Below are 27,400 nucleotides of genomic sequence, written 5' to 3' on the forward strand. Positions count from 1 at the left end.
ATGCTGTTTAAAAATAAGCCTACCATTTAATTCAGATTAGGGTTAGCCATTAATGAATACTGGCAAAGAAAATCTAATATATATACACGGTCTCTACTATCAGTTATTTAAGGCCTTTAAGTCTCACAGGCTTTAGGTTTATTTCCATACATATTTATTCCATGAACATTCCCTGTAGACTCTGTTTAAATATTCTCTATGAAGAAATCAAACTTTTCTGAGCAGGTGACTATGTAAGCTGAATACACCACCAATTCAAATCACCCCCTTTTTACTGACCTTTTGGCCACAGATGTCAAAATGTTTCCATCCCCTTCCAGACTCAAACAAGAGACAGATTAATTTTGATAAACTCTAGTATTTATTAAATTATAAAGTCTGTAATCAAAAAGAAAAATGTGGATCAAGACACCTCAAACTACAAGGACTAGACTGCAAAGCCTATGGGAACGCCATGAAGTGTGTTACAGACAAGATTCTGAAACATAAGTTATAAGCTGTTTTCTTTACATTTCCATTTCAGTAACTTTACTATTAAATAGTTGTTATTCATCTATTTTAAACCCCCAAATTCACATCTATGCTCACATTAATTAAGCTGCTTGTTCATACTGATCCCAGACATCTCATAGGTGCCAAATTTTAGTAATGGTTTTATGTCATTCCATGCAGAAAAATATGACAATGCAAGAGTCAGATGAGGATCGTTAATGCACAAATAATACACGCTGGCCAAAAGAACTGAAGATATTTTAAAAAACTATAAACAGACCTCAAGAAAACTGGGTTACTACTAAACAGCTCTCAACTATTAACACCCAAGTTCCTTATATTAAATAAATTTCTCAACAGAGACATGTTAGACATTTTAATTACAGGTCTATCCTTACCATACCCCTTCCCACCCCAACTCCCAAAATGCACTACTAGGGATGAGTATAATGTTATGTGGGCAGAAATTTACAGATAACCATTTTTACCTTGAGCATGGATCTGAAAACTTTTTTACTTAAACTTCAGTTACTGTGCACTGTCCATCAGGCCTTCTGGATCTGACACTGACACCCACTGTTCCACCCCCTGCCACAGATCGATCAGTTCCTGATAGATCAGATCGATCAGATACTGTCTGGTTGGGATTAGGAACCAAAAGTCTCTGTTGGGTCAAGGAGTGTTGCGCAACAAGCGCAGATCCATCCTCACTATCACTACTGGCATCTGATTCGGTTTCTTCAATGGAAGTGTCTGGTGCTGGTACCCTGCCTGAAGATGGTGACTCATGATCTTCTTCTCCTTCCCCCCTATGACTCCTTTCAGCTATGCTGTCTCCACCGAGTTGTAAATGTGCAAAAGAGTCTTCCAGAGAAGTGCTTGCATCAGGGGATGGTGTTGCAGGGCTTGTTAACTGACCATCTACTGACGTCAGGGGCCTTACAGAAGAAGACACTAGAGGCTGAACAGAAGCTCCACTCTGTGCTGATACACTGTCCGCTCCATCAGCAGAGCTCTCTCTTGCTAGGTTTACGGTATTAGCATCACAGTCCAGCCTAAGTCCGGCTACTCCCTTCTTTGGTATATCTATTATATCCCGCTTAATCTTCCTGCGACGTCCATGTTCATTTCTCCTATATTGAACCATATTTTCAAGATCAGCAACATACAGAAACCCGGCAATTAACATTTCGGTGCTCTTTTTACCTTTGGAAAAAGCATCTTCCAGCTCTCTACTAGTGCGCTCATCATACTGCCACCACCCATTTCTTCCTTCATAATACCATGCATATTCACCATTTCCTCTACTTGCTGCCTTGAGTTCTTCTGGTGACAATAAGGTTGGCTTATCAAGGAAATCCTCGGGAATTTCTTGTCGACAGAGGGCACATCGCTTTCCAAGCCATGATGCTCCCTTCACACACAGATAGCAGAAAACATGCTTGCAAGGCAGACTGACTGGGTGAACACATGTTTGCAGACAAATGGCACATTCAGGGACAGTTAGAGAAGGTGCAGTATTAGAACAGGACTCATTTGCTTTCCTGTTCGTAGGAAGCATATTTATTGAGTGATCAATTTCACCACAGCCAGCCATCCTGAGAAAATGAGAGAAAATACATATAGTATTAAAATCTTGTTTTAACTCTTCCAATATCTTAATTCAACAATTCAGAAAACATTAAGTACCTGTTACATGCAAGCCACATCCTAGACAATGGGGATACAAAAATGAAAGTAGAGGAAAAAACTCTAACTTGTACAGAAAAATCTTTTTGATTTGTATTAATTTTTACTTGTGGGTGGCAATGAGGCACACAAATGTTAAGCCAAGAATAAAAACATACAACCAAAGTATAGATTTCAAATAAATACACCATTTCTATTTATTCACAGAACTTACAAGATAGAACTAAATGCAAAGATTTTAAAATGTATCAATACAACCCATCTAGACTTTTACAATCAGTCTGGAAAGCAGAGAAACAGAAAATCGCTAAAAGTAATTCACGTTACAATTGCAGAAAGTAACAAATTTTGTAGCCTTTTAGGATACTACTAGGTGCAGTTTTGCAAATATTGCCATGTATTAATGTACTTTTGGTACTTGACAAGGAGACCATATGAAATCAATACCAGAGTTTAAATTCTAGAAATTCCCTTTCTCTGCTGTATAATCTAAAAACACTGGTTAAACCAGTCATTTCATTCCCCCTCTGTGAAACACTCTCTTCTTATGGCCTTTTCTGTTGTTGCTGCCTCTTTCTAAACCATATATATGCTCTTCTTGCTATACTCTTTCAAGATAATCTTATCTATATTCATGGCTTCAACTGTTACCGACTCATAAGTTGACAATCACCAGCCCAGGTCTCTCCTTTCAGCCCTATACCTATACTTTTAATTGCCTATTTTAGATCTCTTCTTGGATGTCTTGAAGGCACAGAAACTGAATTTATGATCTGCTTCCTCCTTATTTACTCACTCCCTAAATGCCCCTCTGGAGACACCTCTATTCATCTGCTTTTCAAGCCAGAAATCCATCCTTGAAGTTGTCCTTCTCCTAACCCCTCCCCAACCACAACATAAGCAAGTTTTATATTTTATCTCCTAAATATCCCCTAAATCCATCTACTATCCACCTCTACCCTTCCCTAGTCACCAAGCAAACACTATTTATTAAATTACTGCATATGCCTTTTAATGGGTCCAGCCTTACCCCTTTTTAAAAGGTTGATTTTAGGTTAAAGACCAGGATCTATATGCCCTGCATGGTCTGGATGCCAGCTCCCACGCCAGCCTCATCTCACATCAAACTTCCCCTTGATCAGGCTTCCAGCCACAGTGGCTACTCCCTCCAATAATAGGTTTTCTCTATACGGAATATTTCTTCATTTCTCGCCTCTCATGCCCCCCCATGGACAAACTACTACCCATCTTATATCTCTCTTGAGAAAGCCTCCATGAATTCATGAAACTTAGGTGGGAAACCACCCCACCAAAAAAAAAAAAAAAAGCTCAACAAATGTTACAATCATATAAGACCATGGGAGAAAATGACATGAATACCGAAGTTGCCCTGAAGAGGAAGGAGAGAGGAAAAAAAAAACAAAGATTTGTCAAACTATCTACAAACAATAAATGCTGGAAAGGGTATGGAGAAAAGGGAACCCTCCTACACTGTTGGTGGGAATGTAAACTGGTGCAGCCACTATGGAAAACAGTATGGAGGTTCCTTAAAAAACTAAAAATACAACTACCACACGACCCAGCAATCCCACTACTGGGCATATACCCTGAGAAAACCGTAATTCAAAAAGATACATGCACCCTGATGTTCACTGCAGCACTATTTACAACAGCCAGGACATGGAAGCAACCTAAGTGTCCATCAACAGAGGAATGTATAAAGAAGATATGGTACATATATACAATGGAATATTAGCCATAAAAAAAGAACAAAATAATGCCATTTGTGGTAAAATGGATGGACCTAGAGTTGTCATACTGAGTGAAGTCAGACAGAAAGACAAATATCATATGATATCACTTACAGGTGGAATCCAAAAAAAAAGGGGTACAAATGAACTTATTTACAAAACAGAAGTAGAGTCACAGATGTAGAAAACAAACTTATGTTTACCAGGGGATAAGGTACCATAAGTTTGAGGGATAAATTGGGAGATTGGGACTGACATATACACACTACTATATATAAAATAGGTAACTAATAGGAATCTGCTGTAGAGCACAGGGAACTCCACTCAATGCTCTGTACGGGCCTATATGAGAAAAAAATCTAAAAAAAAAAAATCGTGGATATATGTGTATGTATAACTGATTCACTTTGTTATGCACCTGAAACTAACACAACACTGTAAATCAACTATACTCCAATAAAAAATTTTTAAAAATTAAAAAATAAAAAAGATTTGTCAAACTGGATGTATAAAGCTTAAACACTGGTATAAAATTTGGAACTTCCACCTTACTGATTCAGATAAACATTTATTAAACTACTACTATGGTCCGTATACAATTCTGAGTATTGATGGATCTAAAGATGAATAAGACACATACCTACTCTGTTAAATAGAAACGTACATGCAAACAAGCAGATATTCACAATGTGACCTGATTCCTGCAATAACTGAAATGTGTTAGGATACTTATTAAAAGTAACAATGATAAGAGAGATGAGAGGATAGACATAGGTTAGAAAATTTGGGGTGCAGGAGGCTGGGGAGTGGAGGAGATTCAAGGCAGAGACATGTGCAAAGCACTGAGTCATAAGCAATGGAGCAGCAGGAAATTAAGCTGAAAAGGTAACCAGATGCCCAACCTGAAAACCTTATTGTGCCCTGCTAAAGAAACATCTGATTTGGTTTAATCCCATAGTAATAGGAAACCACAGATATTTTAAAGGGGGAGAAAATGATAAGAGGGTGTATATGAGTGATAAGTGAAAGACTGAGAAATGGAGGTGAAGACCTTACAGAGACTAGCAACCCTTAATTAACTGCTGCTTAAAGTGAGTGGCAATCTCTCTCTCCACTTTAATCTCTGCTTAAAGTGAGTGGTTCTACCATTTTAAATACGGAATATTTAGAATTTAATCACCATAAGGATATTTGCTTTTTTCCCAAGATCAAGTTCTCAAAAATGGGTTCAATGGTTACAAAAGGTATAGTCAGTAAAAATGTTTACACTTATCTCTTAGGCTTTCATCACAGTACATCTAATCAAACAAAAATACATTCTCTTACTGCTTTTTCTGTGTCCGTGGTTCCTCAACAGGCAAGGTTCAAAATGATAGTAAGTTTTTGAAAAGACTGCACTTATCTAGAAAAGGAAGCAACACACAGTCTCAAGGGAAAGAACTGATCTCCATGAAATGCTTAATTTCCAATCTTTTTTTCAACCTTTAATTTCACTTCCAATCAACTCCTTTACCAGAAATTCTAAGTTACAGAACCTAGTAAAATACAACTTTTTCCTAACCTATGGTAAATTCTAAGTCAACCAAATATGACCTCTTAATATGTGTCATTAGGCACTACAGGAGCTTCAGAGTATTCTGAGATACACTTATGCCTTCAAAGATTTTGTAATTTAACAATCTGAGTTATAAGTGAAAGCACATGCTTCTCAACCGGTCAATTAATATCCCCCACCTATTTCCCCTAAAATGAACTGGCTGTACACAGAATATTTTGTTAGGCTCTCAAAAACTCATATGTATTGCTTGAATACAAAATCTAACTACTTTCCAAAATGGCAAGAGACAGAATACCACATATTTCATTTGTCATTTAGCAAACGATTCAGAATACTTTTGTCTGCCCCAGGTAGTCTTACACTGTGGTAACAGTTTATGTACACTACTTTCAATTTGGCCAAATACTACACTCAGTGCCCAATGTACCTTTAAGAGATTTAAAAGAAAAAATATCTCACACACCATGCTTCTGGGACTTCAGTTTTCTCATCAGTAAAACAGGAAAAATTCATGTTTTGACTCAAAATTCCCTTTTCTAAGATATCTAATACATGCTCATCACACAGTACCTAATAAATACTTGCTAACTGAATTTAGCTTCTCACTTTTCTGTTTGTTGGCAAAAGCTATATATAGGCCGTGCTCAGGAAAAGAACTCTGAAAACAGTTGTAAGGCACTGGCTACCTAGTTTTAATTCATCAGGTCCTATTGCTACATTTAAATCTCAGGATAACTTTAAACATTTTCATAACAAAAAGAACTAAAATCAGCTGTAGAAAGGGTGAACAATTAGTACATATATTCTTTCATCCCTTTCAATTTAAGTTAAAGAAATCAGTTGTCAATGCAATTCTTGAAAATCTTTTTTTAAATCTCCATATTTATTTGAAGCCCAAGTAAGAAAAAGAAAATAAGGACGCCCTTCATCCACAAGTAATTTAACTGAGTAAGACAGATGTTTGATTCTATTCGGAAGACAAAATGTTGAAATGGGCTAATGCTCATCAGTACTTTGAAACAACAATAGCAACATCTCATATACAGTAAGTCCATATCCTAAACTATCTAGGTACCCTCTGGGCAAAGGACAGGCCAATAAATTTAAAATTTTAAAAAGAAAATGTCTATATGTAAATGTAGATAAATGTAAATAAATGTAAAATGTAAATAAAATATCCAACAGTGTAACCTGGATGAATGCCATACTTTTAAAAGATACATAATCCCAAACCCTGTTGTATTTAAGTAAAATTAACCCAAAAGTCGATCTTCCATTAGATGCGGTTATCTACAAAAAGGAAGTTTTCAACCTAAAAACATTACTCTCCATCCTGTTTAACATGATCAATATTTTATATGACTCTTACTCTTGCATGCACAAATAAACGTAAACATATAATTAACAAACTAAAAAAAGCAATTACAGCCATCCCAGGGGAAGACATGAACTGTGAAAGCAACATGCTTATTTAGAAAGGCAAAACAATTCTTTTGGGGCAGGTATTTTGGTTCCCTCATTAGAATGAAGTAGAATTGGATAAACTTCATCAGAAAACAGACAGACACAAGACAGTTAAAGTTTCATTCACCTAAAGCACTTTAAACTATCAATTTGCCATAGCAAACATCAAATTCTGATTCTGTTTAGCCCACCAAGTACACTCCTAGTCTATCACCAACTAAGAAACGGAGAGAACTTATACTTTTTACATAGCTCTGGATGAGGCACACACAGTGGACAAGATACCATTAAGATATTTAACAAGATAAAGACAAAGCAACCCACTAGCCTGCCTATCTATAGACACACTTCAAGGTAATTTTCATTACCATTTTAATCTACTCTACAAAACAGATTTTTTTTCTTTGCATAGTTTCAATGATCTTCAAATAGGCTGGAGACTGAGTATGTTCAGAGGATCATACTGGTGTGTAAGAAATGCTTTTTTCCTTTCCTTTTTGTAGAGCAAGGATTTGATAAAGAGAATGCTAATCAAAGAGTAGTATTCCCTAACTAGTAAATGTCTCAGGAAACTTCAGAGATCATTTTGAAAAAGGGAATTTATTTCCTGGTTACTAAATTAAGAATAATATGTAGAAATTTGGAATGACGTTAGTCCAACTCTGCTGAAGAACATAGTAAATGTTTCTTTCACTCATTTTCCAAGACTTTCTTACTAACTGAACTCTTAGTGTGATATGACTTTTAAGCATAAATCCCATTCTTCGTCTAAACTATGTAAAATATTTCCGGAAGACAAATAAACATCTATTAATGCTAGTAAGGCTTCTCTCTTCAACAAGACCAAATATAGAGGGATATGGGCAGATTCAGTGGAAATCTCCAAGTATTCAGATTTTGTTTAATCTTCTTAAAAACATTTCATTAGTCAAAAGAAAGGTAAAATTACTATAAATGAAAAAGACCTTTAGCTTACATAGTATTGAAGAAATCTCTGCCAGCAATTAAAAACTACAAAATATTAAAAGTCAGGTTTTTAATTCTGGGCTCAGAATCCAATTAAAAACATAAAAAAGGGAATAAAGAATAAGGTACTGCAACATCTTTTGCGCAGACCTACCAAAAAAGAATGTCATCTTCCTTCCCAAAACTTTGACTATTTTTTAAAACAAAAAAAATTCCTCAAGGGCTTCCCTGGTGGCGCAGTGGTTGAGAGTCCGCCTGCCGATGCAGGGGACACGGGTTCGTGCCCCGGTCCAGGAAGATCCCACATGCTGCGGAGCGGCTGGGCCCGTGAGCCATGGCCGCTGAGCCTGCGCATACGGAACCTGTGCTCCGCAACAGGAGAGGCCACAACAGTGAGAGGCCTGCGTACCGCAAAAAAAAAAAAAAAAAAAAAAATTCCTCAAATCTTTAGTTCTGCTGGAATATAAAGAGTTTGAGGTTTAATACAAGTTAAAAATATAACATTAAAATTTTAACAATGACCATTCCTAAGTCCTTAAGACAAAATTCTTAACTTTTCCTATTGTACAGGGTGTTGTAATTGGTGGGTGTTTAATTTCTGTTGGATGTCTGTTGATGCATATCTCATTACATTAAAATATAACAACTAACATTTACTGATTGCATGATATGTGGCAGATACTTTGCGAAGCACTTTATATCTAATCCTCTTATCACCCTACGAAATGGGTCCACTATTTTCCTTATTTTACAGATGAGGAAACTGAGGTACAGAAAGTTCAGGTGAAGAAATACCCAAAGTTCATTAAGTGATGGAGCCAGCCTCAAATCTAGGTTTCATAATCCAGGTGATCTGACTTCATAGTCTTTACCCTTAACTGTTACAGAATGCCTCTAAAATAATCATGACTATCCAAATATAAGAACCACCATCAATAATTTTAGGAAAGACTTCAGGAAGTTACTAAGAAATTTCACAGACTGATAAAGGAATGACATTTTTATCACCTGCTGCAAGAGCTGTCACGTATTTCTCCTTACTCCTTTTCAGTTTTGAACAGAGAAAGTGTCTGAGCATCTACCATGCTCATGGCGCTAGCAGAGAAATGGATAATCAAACTGCCATCAAAGTTAAGTTGAAGAACACTACATTACCTAATGGTTTCTGATAAGTGTAACAGATACCATTTCTTCCTTTGTACTCCCCAGTAACTAGCAGGGAGGGGAAAGATACATTTTGAATGGACGAAATGTACTATGCAGGAAGTATTGCAAAGACCTTGTACATTACGCTATCTTAGTAAGTTTAAACACTTATTTTAAATACACATGGTTCTTAAACATTTTTAGGTCACAGTCTTATTAAGGAAATCTTACATATAACATCAAGGAGTTCAAGGATCTCTATGAAGCTGGTCCATATATGAACCCTTAAGGAGGCAACAGGAATTCATTGAAAGGTTTTATGTTAGGAAGTTACAGTTTAGTAGTTTATCAAGACCATTTGGACAGGAGTTTGGAGGAAGACTTGGTGTCATGGGGCTAAAAGGAAACTAAAATTTGAGTAATCCAGGTATAAGATAATTGGGGGGGGGGGACAGATGTAAGGTTCCAACAATAGAATATAAGAAATACTAAGGAAACAGAAATGAAAGCATTTAGTTACTGATGGATGATGGCATCATTCATCAAGATTCGGAACTTGAGGCGAGTTCTGACATAATGACTTTGAGATATTTATAAAGTCTTCAGATGAAGACAGGTAGATGACAGTTGAGTTTACTAGATAGGTGCTCTGAAGAAATCTAAGCAGAAAGAAGTCTCATGAGCCACCAACACATACATGGTTCTTGGGACATGAAAATGTACAAATGCCCAAATTAAACCTGTTAGAGAGTGCACACAAAAGGGCCAGCGATAGAATCTTGGATTACTCCAACATTTATAAGTGAGGCAAAGGATGGGAGGAATGGTCAGAGAGGAATGGGGAATAAAGTAAGACTGCCACCTCGAAAGCCACAAGGGGAGACATTTGCAAAAAAGAAGGGTCAAGCAAGGAGAGAACTTATAAAAGTTACTCTTCAACTTATGAAAATTTCCATATTTGTAGTGAAATATATGGTGCAAAAATTGTGAGCACCATACACTGATTAGCTATTTTGATTCCCAGAATCCATCAAGCCTGCTATCAATTACTTTTTACTCAGCTAAGACATCTTTCTTTCCCTATTCCCACAAAGACTATTACAAAACTCCTCCAACCTCTTAGTAAAGAGATATTCTGGACTCCCTTATTAAGAAATTAGGTATGAATGACTCCTCAAAATTTATTTTTATCTTCACTCTACCTTATCATCATTCCTCTTGGCTCAGGATGGGGCACTGCTAGTTTTCAAAGCTAAACCATCCCAATTCCTCCAAGATTTCGATTAATATTCTCCATCCCTAAATTTCAAAATCAACTAATATGCTAAGTCTAATGACCTCTTTCAGTCTGATCTATTCGATCCCATTGAACTAAATGATATTATTAACCATCGACTCTTTTTCTAAAAATTTATATTATTCATTTCCATGATGGTACTCTCTCCTAATTCTCCGTTCTGTTATCATTTTTTTTCTACCTTCTTTAGCTTCCCTTAAATACCAGTATTCCTCACAGGGGCTCTGTGGGTGACCAAATTTTCATACTACATTCCATGCCTAGACAATCTACTGAATATTCCAAACTTATATATATGTATTAGTTTGGAATACTCAGTAGATATATAGTATATATATATAAACCCCCATGAGTCCCCAAATCTAATATCCAGAACTGTTCTAGATACCTAAAATCTGTATTTCCAATTCTGTATTCAAAAAGTCTACCTCAGTATCTCCAGTCACCTGAAACCAAACATTAATAAAACCAAAATTATCTGCTCCCCTAAACCTACACCCTCCTCCTTTGGTCTCTATCTTGGATAAAACTTGGGAGTCATCCTCAGTGCTCCCCTATTCCTTGGCCACTTTGCTTTTCTGCAACAGAAACTTCTTTAGAATGTGTTCCCTTTAAAGCTGTGACCTTAATTCTGGCCTCTTGGACACACTCTTGTACAAAATACTGACCTCCCAAGTGGCCTTCCTGACCTCAGTCCTTTCTTCTTCATCTTTCCTCAGTTCAATTATGTCTAATTAGTCTCCCCCCCACTCAATCTTCAATAGTTTTCTATTGCCTACATAATCCCACAGAAATTCCTAAACACTGGCTTTCAATTATACTGACATAGCCTTCAGAGTATAACAGACTTAGTTAAAATCTATCATTTATTCTTACTGTTGACCTAGAACAGTGTTTCCCAAACTTCTCTAAAGATAAGAATTAGCTGGTGTGCTCTCTCCTGGAAATCTGGACACATCTGGGTTAGAGTCTAAAACTCAGTTTTCAACAAGTGCCCTAGTAGATTATTCTCAGAGATATTTGGTAAACACTGACCCAGGGAAAATGACTTCATCTCTGTTTCTTCATCAGTAAATAAGGCTACTACCATCTTGTGACTGAATTCAGTAATCCAAGTAAAATACCCAGTAAGCACCTGGCAATAAGTAGGCACTAAATAAACACTCATTCCCTGTGAAGTCTCTATTTCCCACTCCACCTTCACACATAGGACTGCTCCCCGACTCCCCTAAGATACCCTGATATTTAGGCAGCTGTGCCCTTCCCCATTCCCTTGGCTTAAAAAATAATTCCTAGTTTTCTCAGATTGTTAAAATTCTATTCATTCTTTAAGACCAAACCAAAAGTTCCCTGTTCACTCTGAACCCTTCAGATGGAATAAATCCTCTCAGTTCTGAAAGCATTTTATTGTTGCCTCAATACAGTATTTCTTCCACTATATAATTATTAATTACATATGTGTCTTACTGACTACACCACAGTCTAGTTCCTTGATGGCCATGATAGTCTGATGGCCAGACTATCTGACCTACAGGATTAAAAAATATACATATGTATATAGATAGACAATACATGAACAGGGTTAAATAAAAAATATATTTGTCCCAATTTTTAAAAAAATGCTTACTGGTTTCAACTGTCTTTTATCAAATTCTCAACATTGACTAAGAATGATATGGTCATACTTTTAATAGGAATATATAATCAAAGCACCATATTGGAAAAGTAGGTAACAATAGTTATATGTCAAACTGGGAGAACATATGAAATAGTATCTACAAGGGTCACTCTCTGGTCAAGTATATTAAACACTGTTATAAAGTAAAGTGTTCACTGCATTTTTCATGAATGACTCAAGTTGGATATTTTTCATATCAACTTGGAAGACGGAAATATGATGTTCATTGTGTGAAAAAGTTTCATCAATAACAGAATGAAGTTCAATATGGGCAAGATCAAGGTAGCAGTAACATTTTAAAGCATACTTCACAAAGAGAAACTGATAGGAAAACAGAACTGGTAAAACTGGGGACTACAGTGACTCCAATAGGAATTAAAATGCATGTACTAACTTGTTAAAAGAACCAATTAATTAAAAAAAACTATTTATTTTACTGAAACATGTTTTTAATAACTAGTATTTTATAACCCATAAGTCTTTCTTATTTATAAAGCCTGATATTATCTCCTTAGCTTGGTTATTTAAGTAAATTACTATGTAAAGAAAAAGTAGAACCTAGAAGACCTGGAGATCTTTCCAGTTTTTTTTTAGCCTTCTATGAGCAAATTTCTCTGTCTTCAGTTCCACTTTTTAATAGAGATTTTTTCCCTATGAAGAGATTTTTTTTTGGAAATCTACATTAATAATAATTTAATGTGAATAAAATTGTCAACTCAAAGATCTAAACGTTATATAAAATGCTCATTTTGTATAATTAAAACTAACTATGACAGATACTTGATTTATTACATTTTATACCAGTCCACTTAATTTACTGCAGCTTTGGAACAAACATGATGCCATACTTACATTTCTACTACAGATCCCACAGATGACTGTCACAAAAATAAAACATCTTCTTCACGAGCAATCAGCCAGTTTGCAGTATTTTCTCCTCCATTGCTGGATCATCCTGTGCTGCAAAAGAAAAATTTCAACATCAACTTCTCTACAGACAACATTAAGATCAACAACATTAAAAATTAATTTCAGTCAATTATGTATGATTCTTCATTTAACAAAATTCACTGGCAAATTTTATCTCAAAAGTGGAAAAATTTCAAGACAAGGATGCCTGCTTTCTCCACTGCTATTCAACACTTTACTGGAAGTTCTAGCCAGAGCAATTAGACCAGAAAAAGATATGAAAAGCATACAAATTGGTAAGGAAGAAGTAAAACCATTAACTATTTGCAGAGACAGTAAAATTTTCTCTATTCTCTATATAGAAAATTCTGGAGAATCCCCAAGAAAGCTACTAAAGCTAATAAACAAATTCAGCAAAATTGCAGTTTATTATAAGTTCAATGCACGAAAAAGTCAGTTCTGTATCTAGCAGTCAACAATTCAAACAGGAAATCAAGAAAGCAATTCCATTTATAATAGCATCTAAAAGAATGAAATACCTAGAAATCAACTTAACCGAGGAGGTGAAAGACTTGTACATTGAAAACTACAAAGCACTGCTGAAAGAAATTAAAGAAGAGTTAAATAATGGAAAGACAACTGGTGTTCATGGATTGGAAGACTATGAAGATGACAAAACTATCCAAAGTGATCTACAGATTAAACATAATTCTTATCAAAATTCCAAGAGCCTTTTTTTCAGAAATGAAGAAACAAATCCTCAAATTCATATGGAATTGTGAGGGGCCCCAAATAGCCAAAAATAATCTTGAAAAAGAACAAAGTTGGTGAGTTCAAGCTTCTTGATTCCAAAACTTACTACAAAGCTATAGTAATCAAGACAGGGTGGTACTGGCATAAGGACAGACAAAGATACCAACAGAAGAGAGTCCAGAAATAAACTCATCTATGGCCATCTGATATATTTCACCACAAGAAAAAAAATTTAAGTGAAACAAGTTCTTTATAGACAAAGTAGCCCACATGGAATGTATTCCATAGCCACTGCCTTCCTACAAGAAGGTAATGTATGGGAAGGCAAGGTCATCATCACATTAACTAGGACCTCCTGGTATTTATATGTATGTCCAAGTTTAAGCCAACCTTCTCTCAAGATGCCTGTTGTCCAGGAAGTCCAGAGTCACCAACTAAAGCATCATCTCAGCCATTAATCCTCTTTCTTCCCATTTAGTATTTCCTCCTTCCACTTCATCATGCCCACTGTGGGAGGCTCATTTTACCACACAGAAATTAGGATCAAGCATACGTGATGACTAAAGAGATGACGGGCTTCACAGTGACCACAAGACAGGAGAGACAAATACTCTTTCAGTTCCATGTGCCGCACAGTGTGGGAATCCATCTCCCTAAAAAATTTGTAATTTTAGTATTTAAGACGATATATGGCCTTTAAATACAAGCCAGCGTATCTCACCAAATGTTTAACAGACCAAACAGTATGCAATCTGTTTCAAAACTGGAGAACTTTCAAAAGTAACTGACTAGAAAGGGTTTCTAAACAACATGACTTTTTGTTTTACTCTGACTTTAGAACTTAGTCTTTACATGATAAGGACTCCACTGTCCTGACTTTCCTCAACAGCGCTTTCACTTTACCCTCCATCATTCACTTCCCTCCTGTAGCCTACTCAAAATAGAAACTGTCCAGTTTCACACACAGGACAGCAGGAAACACTCTACTATTCTAACATCATTACTCTTAAAAACAAACCAAAAAACCCCACTTATTCTTTGAAGTCTCCAACCATTGGCTATAATCCCCTATAGCTGTTCTCTCTTAACCCTTAAGGTACTGATTTAATCTACTCACTACTGGTCATCCTATTCATCTTATCTCCTGACATCTCACTATGAACCTATTTAAATATCCTTGAGAATAAACCACTCAACACCTAACTCAGAGGTTCCTGAACTTGCCCCACAGAGGTGGCTTGTTAGAAATACACATTCTCAGGCTCTAACCTGAGATACTGTAGGCCAGTAGAGATGGGTTTCAGCCCAGGAATCTCACCTCAAGTGATGCTGATGCAGGTAGTCCATCGAATACAATTTGAGAAACACTGTCCTTGTTTTTCAATTCCTAAAATCCTAAATTCAATGAACTTCATCACCCCCCTCCCCCCAAAAAAATATGATGGCCACATTTGGAACTAGATGCCTCCTAAAACTACTGCCTCTATAAAATCTTAATCTCACTCTCAGATCACAAGCTCCGGTCCTTTCAGCTCACTTATTCATTCCCACACCCACTCTTTAATTTCAAGGGGCCCTCCAGTCTCTTGACCACCTCCTTTCCTTTCTCCAATACCTGATCTCATTTCCTTTCCTGCCCAATCTGGAGCCCAACCATTTTAACTTCTTAAGAGAATGCTTGGTTCTCTCATATCTCTGTCTCTCATCTACACATACTCTACACACCCCCATCTCTGCATATATCTAACAATGTGACATCTTAGCTTCCATGCCTTAACCAATGAGTGCTGACAGAGAAAAACAAAATTCTTTTCCTCATTCCCCTCCTAACACATCACACCAAATTCTGTCAACTTTCATCCCTAACACCTTTGGAATCTATCCTCCATTCTCTTGCCATTGCTAATCCCCTAGTTTAGAATTTTATCCTCTCTCTCCTGGACTACTGTTCAGCCTGATTATCTTGCTTCAGTATCACCCCTTAAATTTATTCACCAAGTCTCTGAGTGTGATAGACTTAAAAAGAAAAATGAAGCCTTCTATACACGAAGCCCTATATGGGCTCTCCAGCCTATACAACAAAGGTAAAGCTCCTTAGAACAATATTCAAAAGTCTTAAAGACCTGAAACCTAAATAACTCTCTAGTCTTATCTCTCTCTCACAAATTAATACTCTACTTACACCTAATTACTCAGTTCTCCAAACTTCCCTTTGTAGTTCTGTATTTCCTCCTGCCTGGTATAGTCTCCCTCTTTTAAGGCTAAAAAGAATGCTACTACCTTTCTCTGACTACCTCCAAAAAACTGTTCCCTCCCCTCTATTTTGTAATTCTTCTATTACTGAATTTATCATATGCACTGCAATCATCTGTTCGCTTCTGACTCTTCTAGTAAACCATGAGCCCCCTGAAGACAAGGACAATTTATATCTCTAAGCGGCCAGTAAACTGCCAATCAGTTGTTGACAACTTGAACTGGTATTTCTTGGATGAATGAAAAACTAAATTTATTTACTAACATAACACAACATTTGCATTCTAATTGTGAATAGGCACCCAACCACAAAAGACATAAAGATATCTAAGCTCTAATCCTTTCTTTAAACAACTTAAAATCTAACAGAGGGAGTTACTACATTTACAAATATAAAATTCATGCCATCTTTATATCTTTTGACAAGTACATCATTTATCCAGCTTTATTTGCTGGCAATGAATTCTACAGAATGCAGATAAAAATCTAGGAATAAAACCAATTTTAGTAAATCTTGCAAGCTATGGGGACTTTTCCAATTCCTGTATCCCACGGCTAAATTTCAAAGCTGACTCTAAATGGATAATGGTTGAGGGGAGGAAAATGAACTAAAACCTATGTAGTCATCTAGATCCTAGCTATGACAACTGTGGTCCCCAACTAGCAACATCAGCATTACCTGGGAGTTCCTTACAAACAAAATATCTGAAGCCCCACTCCCTACCAAGAGAATCAGATCTCAGGTATTTCATATGCATATTAAAGTTCAGGAAGCACTAGTAGCCCCATTATATCATTGAATTCTCAAAATGACTCTGTGAGAAATTTTATAAATGAGGAAACCCAAGCCCACAAGGATTTAACCCCAAATCACGAAACTATCAATACTGGGAGATGAGATTCAAGCTCAAGTATATCTTAAAAAAAATATTTTCCTCAATGTGCTGTATCTCAAAGAAAAGGTCTAGAATAGCATTGTCTAATAGAAAGATGATGCAAGCCACATATGTAATTTCACATTTTCTATTAGCCACATTAACAATAATAATAAGAAAACAGGTAGATTTAATTTAAAGAATATATTTTATTTAACCTAATATATTCTAAACATTACCATTTCCACTGGTATTTAATATAAATTAATTATTAATGTGATATTTTACACTCATGTGTGTGTGTGTACACTCTTTGAAATCTAGTGTGTATTTTACTTATAGCACAACTCAATTCAGACTAGCCACACAGTTTGCTCAATAGCTCCATGTGGCTAGTGGCTACTGGCAATGCAGGTTTAGAATGTCTTGCATACCAACAGGTTTTTTCCAACACAAAACTGGCAATTTACTACAAGAATTGTTGAATAAAGAAAATGAACTCCATGTTACTTTACTCACACCTTTGCTGGCACAGATGAAAAAGAAAATTGCATATTTTGCTGTGATCAAAACTGACTGGTTTAGCTAGTCTCAATTCTACCAAATAGATCCATCAACTCTAGCCTCTGAGAATTACAATGCCAATTGGGCACAACATAGGGTATGGCATGTATCAGTAATATTCAGAACAGTCATGTAAAGTAGCCCTCAGAAAACTTCTACATTTGAAACCGAATATTTTTTCTTTAATGGAAGGAGGGGGAGGCTTTTACTTTCAACTAAAGATAAAAGAATAGTATAATTCTAACTACAGGCCAGAATTAATTTGGTAAACATACATAATTCCTTCTGCAATGAATGATTTGTAAATTATGACCAAAGTCAACACAATTTATGAATTATTACAGTAAAATTTGCCACAATATTTTGACATGCAAATACCAATTAGCTAATGGGTTAAGGTTCCTTCTTAAGGTGCAAACTTATACAGAAATGAACCATTAGGAGGGTAACATAGAAAGAGAAAACATATGGAACTAAATGAGATATTTCTGCCCCTTAACAATTCTAAAGAAAAAAAGTGGCAGACTGAATTTAAAAATATATAAAAGAGATTAGAGAGTATCAGTTAATTTAAATCATCTACCCATTCAACCAATTAAGTATAACAAAATGAATATTGTATTATTTATAATTTGTGACCACTCAACAAATTCATGCTCCTATTATTTGCACCTACTGTTATTTTCTCTGAAAACAGGCTTAATCACAAGTCTACTTTTCAAGTCAGTCATGGAGTCAAAAAAAAGGTTTTTTTTAGATTATAGATTCAAATAAATGATTATCTTTTTTTAAAGAACTCATCAAAGAAAAAGATAAGCATGTAACAGTTAAAATATCAAATTACAAAGATCTGAAGATTTCCTGTATTTTTCCAATTATACTAACAGCTAATGTTTAATAAAATAGTTCTTACTCTTTATTCAAAATACACAAAACAGGAAATGTTCTATATAAAAGGTATCAGTGACAGAAAAGAAAAATACTACAAATCTTACAACTTTTGGTATACAAAGTCAAAAAAGAAAAAAGAACAAAAAGCAAGGACCAGTAAAAGAAGGAACAGAGAGAGAGAGATCGGGTGTAATTCAGCAGATACATCTTAATATTTCTTAAGAAAGAGTCCCAAATTGAGAGATGTAACTAAATGCCCTAATGTTTCCATTTTTAGCTTTCCTTCTCATCTCCTGCTAAAACTCAGCTTACTGAAAGCACACGTCATACTGGGAGACAAAAGTCTTCGGTCAAAACTCATTTCAACTAAATGGGGTCCAATATTTTACAGTACTCTATGTTAAAGAATTATTTCCACCACTGCGTTTAACACTTCCCATAAAAAACATTACTGTATGACAACCTCCGGCCTTCACAATCTTCATACCCAAGAATTAAATCTTTATATTTTCCACCCAAAAAGGTGGGCTTTGCATTTTATTTTAACAAAACATTAAATGTGAATGTGAACAAGTACTGTCTTTTAATCACATAAACCAGAAGTTGCATAGCCTGCAACCATTTTGTAAATAAGAAAAGCTCTGCTGCTAATTATCTGTGTGACCTTGGTCAAGTCACAACTCCCATGTCTGTTATTTCACCCTACTCTACACTTCCATAATTCTAAATACTTTAATTAATACGATTTAACAACGGGTTTTGTTTTAACTAACTCAAAGGGTAATAAGCCATGAACACTCAACAGTCCATAAATAGCACAGGTGGTTGTAGCAGAATGTAAATAAGATGGATTCCATACCCACAAAGACTGTTTCTAATCCAGCTGGTCGCACAAAATCAGGTTCCTTGGGCACAATCAAAAACCAGGCAAGAGGATGGAAAAGGTTCACCTTCTGTTACTAACACTGGGGGAAAAAAAAGCATTCAAATACCCAACTGACAGTGTGTCAGGTGTTTTATGCTAGTAAATTGCTAATACATGGGATAATATTCTCTATGCAGATCAATATTGTGAAAAGAAAAAATTTAATACTATATTTTTCTTCTACTAAGTCAAGAAATCATTTTTAGATCCTTTCAAAAAAAAAAAATCTGCCCTATCCTTGCGACAACTCAAAAACAAAATACTTTACCAGTTGACACATGTCTCCTACAAAAAAAAAAAAAAAAAAAAAAAATTCTTTTTTTCTTCCTCTTGTCTCATGATCAGCTATTTGGAAAAACAGTTTTCCTGATGATTATAATTCTACCAAGTTTTTAACAACCGAGTAAATAACAAAATCCTACAAATGTTTGCCATTATTTTCATTTTGCCCACAATTTACACTGGCCCACTTGAAACATAAATTCTAAATCAAAGATTCGGCTTAACAAAATGCTCCAATTTAAGATGTACAAGCTAAAACAAACATGCAAAATCTATTTCTAAAGTGGTTTTTCACTTTTCCGGTTTGCTCTTTAAAATTGGATTACTTGACGTATTTTCATGATTTTTAGAGCACTCCCAGACATTCAACACGAACAGTATTTGCTGGTCACAAAAACAGCAAAGCCAACATCATAAATCCTGTTATTTGTGCAGGTCATTTTCCTCCTGGGTCTTATATGCCACGTCTTTTAAAGGTCTAAATATAGATTCACTTATTAAAAAAACAAAAACAGTTTTAAGTCTTCCAGTTTCCGTAAGTATATACTGCTTTTAACGCCAATGTCATACTTTCAAATTCTATTTTAAAAGTACACACATTGGAGGGGTACCTGAAATGTCAATCATCCAAAGACAACGCGTTTTTCTATCATTTCTTGGCTTTCTTCTCTCAATTCCACAGTTTTAATATTACTTAATAAACAAAATATTACTTAACAAACAAAATGTACGTACTTTAGAAACTTGAGAAATAAGTGCTCACTAAAATGGCACTTAGGAAAAAGAAAAACATATTAAAAGCGATATCAAGCGGAAAAGATCTAGTTGCCAGAAGTGTGTGTAAACTCAAAACAATTTTTCAGCCTTTCTCTAGATGCCCACGGAAAATAAAACAGCGGCAACAATATAAGACCCGTACTCTTTCAGTCGGGATGGGGGGTAGGGAGAGAATTCCGCACCCAGCAACCAGAAGAACAAAGCAACAGCCTCCGCTGTTAAGATGCACCGAGGTTTTTGGAGGCTCAACGGGTATTGAGAAATCTCTTAATGATTCTGATGCTTTAATAACAGCGCTGGGCTTAACGAGAGCAAGGCGAGGGACTGCTCGTCATATTAGGCAATACCCAGAAACTGAACCGGAGGAGGAGGGAAAGAGGGAAGAAAAAGAAGCCAAAGACACTCCGGAAAAAGACAAAATGCAGTAACTCTACGCCCTGACCCAAGGCCCGGGTAGAAGCCTCCGCACGGGAAATTGGGAGTAGGATACCCCTCAAACCATTGCCGCCCCTAAATCTTGAGGCCCAAAGTCCCCGTGTAGAGGCCTGACACCACCGATGAGGGGAAAGGAGAGGGACCTGGCTGCCACCAAAGGCAGCGACGAGGACCCCGGCGGAAGAGGCTGCGCAGTAATGGCCGCTGCTCCGCCTCTCGCACCCGGACCGTGACCAGCTCCAGGCTGTCGCCCAGGGCAGGGGCTGCGGCGGCCCCAGGCAACGCAGAGCCCGTCACCGTCTTCTTGCCTGTGACAGCAGCCAAGCTGGGAGCGATGGAAAGGGCTGAGCTGTCCCACCCCGGCTCGGCGCAACCGCCGCGGTCCCCCCGGCCCAAGGGCGTCCACCTACGTACCGGCCCCTGACCCCGCCGCCGCCGCCCCTCTCAGGCCTGGAGCGCAGGGCCGACCCAGAGTGTGTCGCCGTTGGAGGTGACACCGCGGGCCATCACTTCTCTCCCCAAGTTAGGATCCCGGAGCGGCTAACTTTCACCCTGCCTCTCAAGTGGGCTTCGCCCTTACTCGCACCTCTGTGGCCACAGCCGCGGTCGCCTCGCAGTCTTTTCTCTTCGGCCTCGGGGCCCGCAGCGGCCGCGGACGCGCGCGCGGCCGTCACGTGACCGCCGGTAGCGTCGCGGGGGGCGGGGCCGCGCGATGCGGAAGCAGCGCCGCGCACCCGTGAGCTCGCTCAAGCCCAGCTCCGCCCTAGTTCCCCACGCCCCGTTCCTGACGCACGCCGCAGGTTGCCTGCCTTCTCCTATCTTTGGGGAGCTGCAGTTTCTCCGCTTCTAACTGCTTTATATTTTGCTTTACTTGTAGTTAGGTGCCGAAGAATTCTGAAAGAATGCAAGTCCACCAGAGAGAGATTTGGGGCCGAGGAAGTAAGACACGTGTAGAACCAGCAGGTGGTGCTGCTCAGAAACCCAGCTTCGAGATCCAGGAGAAGCCCTTTGGGCGCCTTAGCTGGATTTGGGGGTGAAGAGTCCTTGGCAAAACTACTTGTTCTCTTTCAAAAAAAAGGAAGTTCCAATTTATTCATCTTTTGAACCACTGAGCAATTTAATAGGAAAAAAAATCTTACTTTCCTTTGGGCTCATTTTTCTTAGACCAGGGCGCAGGAAGCTGGAGGAAGAGATTAATCAGCATAAGAATCTAAAACTAAAGAAATGGCTTTATTTTATTGCACGTGTTTGGTTTCAAACATCAGATTCCTGGCAGTACCCTCCATTTCAATTTAGCATATACATCATCTTTTTTTGGAACTGATTGTATTTTCTTAATTATTTGTAGTAAAATGAAAAAGGTGGAAGAGCATGCTTTTTTATTTTTAAAAGAATATATGTTTCAACATTCCTTGCCAGCATCTTCTTAATTTGCAATGCTGTTGCATTTTGAACTCTCATTAACTGTTTATGGTTAATTTTCAAGGTTGGAAATTTTTCAGAGTTTATATATATGTGTATTTTCTTTTATTCTGTCTGTCTACCTATCTATCTGCTGATCTGTCTGTCTATCCATCTGCGTGCAAGAAAGTGCAACAGGAGTCTCACTAAAACGCCATTACAGGCTTCAAACTCTCAGCACAGCCATAGTCTTAGTCATTTCAGTGAATAGCTCTTGCTCACATCATCTTTCCTTGCTCACACCTATCTGTACTTTCTCTCTTTCTCTCATGTCCCATATCCACTTTGCAAATAACCTGCTGGCTCTTCGTTCAAAACACGTTTTGAATTGGACTACTGACCGCCTCTACTACAACCTACATTATCTCTTAGACCAGGGACTGGTTTTCTGGCTTCTGTCCTTGCTTTCCTTTTAGTCTGTTCACCCAGAGGCCACAGTAAACTTATTAAAAAGGAAGTCAGTCATACCACATCTTTGTTGGAAGTCTCCCCTAGCTTCCCAAAACAAAGTAAAAACCAAAGTCCTTAACAGTGGTGCTAAGACTCTCCCCTCATTACCTCCCTGACCTCACAAACTGCTTGTTTAGCTTTGAGTTCCAAGAAGATTCTACAAAGTCTCTGAACCTCGGTCTCTGCAGTTGCTCTTTCCTCTGCTTGGAAAACTCTTCACCATAGTGGCTTTCTCCCTCTGTCTGGGCTCAAATGCCATCTTTTCAGTCAGGCCTCTACTTGCCAAACTATTTTAAATCGTGACATTCCCCCATTCCCAATATTTCTTATTCCTCTCACCTTTTTCTCTCTAATACTTAGCACAATGTAAAGGATGACTTAGTTTACCTGTTTATCTCTACTGTGTGTCTCTGCACACTAGAACATAAGTCTCTCGGGGTCAAGAATTTGTGTTCTATTTTGTATTCCAACTGCCAGGAATAGTACCTAACACACTTAGAGAGGCTCTCTGGAAATATATGTTGAATGATTGAATGAATATGTGCACACACATTTATATACTAAATAATATATAAATGAATAAAAACTTATTTGTCAGCAGTTGTATATAGAGAGGAAAATTGAGTGTATGGAATGTTATGCACTCCACCTTCACCACACCTGAAAGATAGTATGAGTTTCTCTCTATGAGTAATACAGGAGGGCACCTCTCAACATGGACAGAATTATTTGAAAAGTAATTGGTTTCCAGTAATTGTCAAGATGCCCAAACTTTCAAATGGTAAGAAATAAATCAGAGCCCAACAGATTCAAGGTATCTCTGTAATAATGTTATTATCATTTTCATTCTATTTTGCTTCATTGAATCAAGAAGTTGCAAAAGACTGCTAGGAATTGCTCATTATTCATAACTGACTGTCTGTTTCCCACAAGCATATAAAATGTGTTCATGAATACCACACGTCTCAGGTACCCCCTCCTCCCTATACTATCCCCCCCAACATATAAAAATGTTTGGTGTTGTTAGTTTAATGGTCAAAATATTCTGTTTAGTTAACATCTGAAGACATCCATGAAAACATGCATGAGAAAATTGTATGTGTCACAGTGGAAAATGTTTTGAAAACAATTGATATAGCTAGTCTAGGGCAGTGGTTTTCAGAGTGTTTTCCAGTGTTCCCTGGGGGTCCTTGAGATCCTTTCAGAGGATCCTAGAGGTAAAAATTATTTGGATAATAATATATACAAAGACTCTAGCTGCCTTGTTTCTCCCGCACCCCCGTTCACTTTAGTACAGTGGAGTTTTCCAGAGGCCACATGATATGTGACGTAACAACAGGTTGAATGTAGAAGCAGATTCTAGAATTTGGCTGTATTAATTAGGCCAGGGATTAAATAAATTTGCAAAACATAAAATAATACTGCTCTTCTCACTAAGTTAACTTTGGTTTTAAAAATAGTTATTTATCAGGAAATATTTATGGGGTTATTAATGTTAACATTAATGGGGTTATTTTTAATGAATTAATTTTAATTGATGAATTAATTTTAATGAATTAATAAATATTTTAAACAGTTCTCAGTTTTAGTTTGGTAAATATTGATAAATTAACATATATAAACAATACTTCTTCTGAGCCTTCTATAGGTTTTAAGAGTATAAAGGGGTCCCAAGACCAAGAACTTTCAGAACACTAGTTCTAGTGTAATGTAAAATAGACTGGGACTATTTTGTGCACCAGCCCTGAGCTAGATTTCTTCCCACATGCCAGCAGTCATCTGATAACTGTGGACACAACTTTCTCATGTTTCTGGAAACAGAACAAACCAGATTCAGGAATGTACTAGTCATTATAGCTAGCATATGAATAGAAATAAAGCCAAGGGGAAGTTTTAGAAAGCAAACTTTTCCATTTCAGTTGAAGATTTTGCTCCAAGAGCTGATATATATCTTGCTCTCTGTCCTACCATTTGACATGTTCTTCAGTTATCAAAAATATGTACTTTTCTACTAGAATTCCTTTGTAAATAGTAGTAGACTAGACAGTTTTGCTGGTGCTCGTCCTTTACCTAATGTGATAACCAGTTCTCTCTCTTTGGCTCATTCTTAGTGCTTCTACAGCAGCCGTGGAAGTTACGACTGAGTTATGACAATTGTATGCCTGGGAAATAGCCCAACATTTTATAGTTTGTAAAGGCACGCACGCCTTTCCTAACCCTTTTTGTATCTGTACATGAATGTATGTATTGATTTTTAGATGACTTATATTGACAATATTAGCTGTTATATTATTTCCAAAGTCCATGCTTGTTTCATTGGACATGACCTCATTGAGCATTGTATTGAATAAATGCTCTATTTTATTTATTGGCAAAGTCATTTATTATTTTATTTTTATTTATTTTTTTCTTTTTTTTGCGGTATGCGGGCCTCTCACTGTTGTGGCCTCTCCCGTTGCGGAGCACAGGCTCCGGACGCGCAGGCTCAGCGGCCATGGCTCACGGGCCCAGCCGCTCCGCGGCATGTGGGATCTTCCCGGACCGGGGCACGAACCCGTGTCCCCTGCATAGGCAGGCGGACTCTCAACCACTGTGCCACCAGGGAATCCCCTGCCTCCCATTTTATGCCAGCTTGCCTCATGCATTTAGACGAGTGGCTCCAGTCCTGTAGCCATTTGAGATGAAATACTCTGGATGGATCAAGAGTTAGATATAAAAGATAAAACCATGAAATAAATTAAAAGAAAACACAGGTGGATATTTAACTGGTTCTTGTGAGTTGGCCTAACTCGGGTTATTTTTGTTAAAGAATGGTAGCCTCCAAGGGTTAGAGGTAAGTGAAGGTTAACTATTTCGTCACAACCTCTCTATCACATTATAGAGAAAGCAAGTCTCAGACCAAATTCTTCCCCACAAGCAGCCATTTAGCCAATTTTTATTAGAAAGTAGGCAAAACATCTCAGGGATCAAGTTTTGGTGTCATCCCTAAGCAAACAGGATATAGGGCTCCCTAAATTCTTACATACTATTTAAGAAAGGGTAGGAAGTGTCTCTGAAATTTTTTATCCAACATACATATCTCAAATGCCATTAGCTTCACCAATAAGAACTCATCTCCCCAACAAAAATCCTTTTCTACCATTTGTATATCGATTAGCAAAAGTTCTGGTGGTGATTAGAGACAAGCTAGCTGAAGCATTGGGGTTCTTTGGGGTGTGGCCTTTCTGACTGAGTGCTAGCTGATCACCCTTTGGATGGGAAATTCTAATTAGGGCAAATAGCTACACATAACAAGTAGCTTAAGCTAAGTAGCACATACATTGTAGCACACTGTCTATGCTCAAGTTCTTTAAAGTGAACTATAGATACCACAACACTGGCATTTTGCAGAAAAGCACTTTCCAAGCATAAAAGAAATGGAAGAAATTACAGTGGAAAAGGAAGGCATCTGATACCATAAAAATGACAAGTTTCTGTACATCAAAAATACCATAAATTAAGAGGGGAATGAAAACTGTTGGAAATATTAGAGCAGTTATTTCCTAAGTGAAATATGTATTGTGCTTATTATACATACATAAATGTACACATTTATATGTATTACATATATGTGTGTGTGTTTCTAGCTTCCTCTTTGTCTTTTTATATGAATCTCATTATGCAAGATATGGTTACATGGATTTTCATTAAATGCTTGCTTTGGACTAAGCTGTTTCTTTCACTCCAGCATTCTCATCTGGCTTCTATGCTATGTTGCCGCTGCTGATTCTCTTGAGTGTTACTCTGCTGGCCACAGACCCTCTATTGGTCACTATTGAGGAAACCCCATCCTGATCTTAAGCAAAGAAGAAACTCCTGCAGTCCAAATAACTGGGTTTTTTTGTTTTGTTGTTGGGGAGGGCACTTTTATTTTTGGGGGGGTGTTGTTTTGTTTTTTGGTTTTTTACCATGCACCAATTATGCACCACTCACTCAGAGGTACCATCCATGAAACGGAAGGACTCCACAACCACTGTCACGGATACAGGAAGCTCCAGAAAGTAGCTTATCTTTCTTCATTGTTGCTATTGCACCTCGCATAGCACACAGAGATTCCCTGAAGCCACCACAGGCAGGAGTAGTTCTAAGATAACATCTTGGCATCAGCATGATGCCTGCAGCTCCAGAGAGTGAAGACCCTTCCTCTTCCAGACAGAGGCCTATCTCATTTCCTCCTCTAGCATTAACCACTTCCTAGAATGACTGATCTTGAGAAAATCCTTTCTCTTGCTAAAAAATCATGGTCTTGCACCAAGATTCAACTTGTAATCACAGTGCTGTTCTACATTGGTACATTTCTCAAAACCTGTGTTATTCAGTCATTCACTGGACATCTATTGTAAAAGGCTGCCAAAAATCCACTTCTCCGTCTTTTGAAATGGTACCCTGAACTTAACATTGGGAAAACTACTCCTTCACTATTGGATGCAACCACAGAACTATCAATCAAGATGTCCCTATTTCCCCTGGCCAAGGGATGGACATGTGACCCAAGCTATACCAATCAGATCCTTTCCTCTCCTTGGAATTTGAAGCTCATGTGGAATGTGGGAAAAGGTAGAAAAAGCAGTTGGAGTGGATCAACTCCATCTGGCTGTGACTGTCCATTCCTTCTCATTTTCCCCATAGAAACCTTGGCTTTTGACTTTTCCAAGACTGACTCAGGTTGTGTAAAAATGTCCCATGTTCTTCAATCCTCCAATATATCCCCCTGTGCTTGTTAGGCTGGGTTGATTTTTGTTTCT

The 27,400-nt window shown here is 37.5% G+C and overlaps 1 protein-coding gene across 7 annotated transcripts; it reads right to left on the reverse strand.

Moving 5' to 3' along the window:
- Positions 1-322: 322 nt before the first annotated feature.
- On the reverse strand, positions 323-21,385 carry RNF146 (ring finger protein 146). Of its 7 annotated transcripts, none has more exons than XM_060030000.2 (4): positions 21,292-21,385; positions 12,894-13,001; positions 5,259-5,334; positions 323-2,090 (listed from the first exon to the last, which is right to left on the reverse strand). In XM_060030000.2, the coding sequence occupies exon 4, from the start codon at positions 2,087-2,089 to the stop codon at positions 1,010-1,012; it is 1,080 nt and encodes a 359-aa protein (XP_059885983.1). In that variant the 5' UTR covers position 2,090; positions 5,259-5,334; positions 12,894-13,001; positions 21,292-21,385; the 3' UTR covers positions 323-1,009. The 7 variants fall into 7 exon arrangements, with proteins under 7 accessions (XP_059885983.1, XP_059885982.1, XP_059885978.1 ...); XM_060029999.1 differs by having other exon boundaries at positions 21,120-21,368; XM_060029995.1 differs by lacking the exon at positions 5,259-5,334 and having other exon boundaries at positions 324-2,090.
- Between the last annotated feature and the right edge of the window lie 6,015 nt (positions 21,386-27,400).

This window comes from Delphinus delphis, chromosome 14 (assembly GCF_949987515.2).
Source record: "Delphinus delphis chromosome 14, mDelDel1.2, whole genome shotgun sequence".
Taxonomy (NCBI): domain Eukaryota; kingdom Metazoa; phylum Chordata; class Mammalia; order Artiodactyla; family Delphinidae; genus Delphinus; species Delphinus delphis.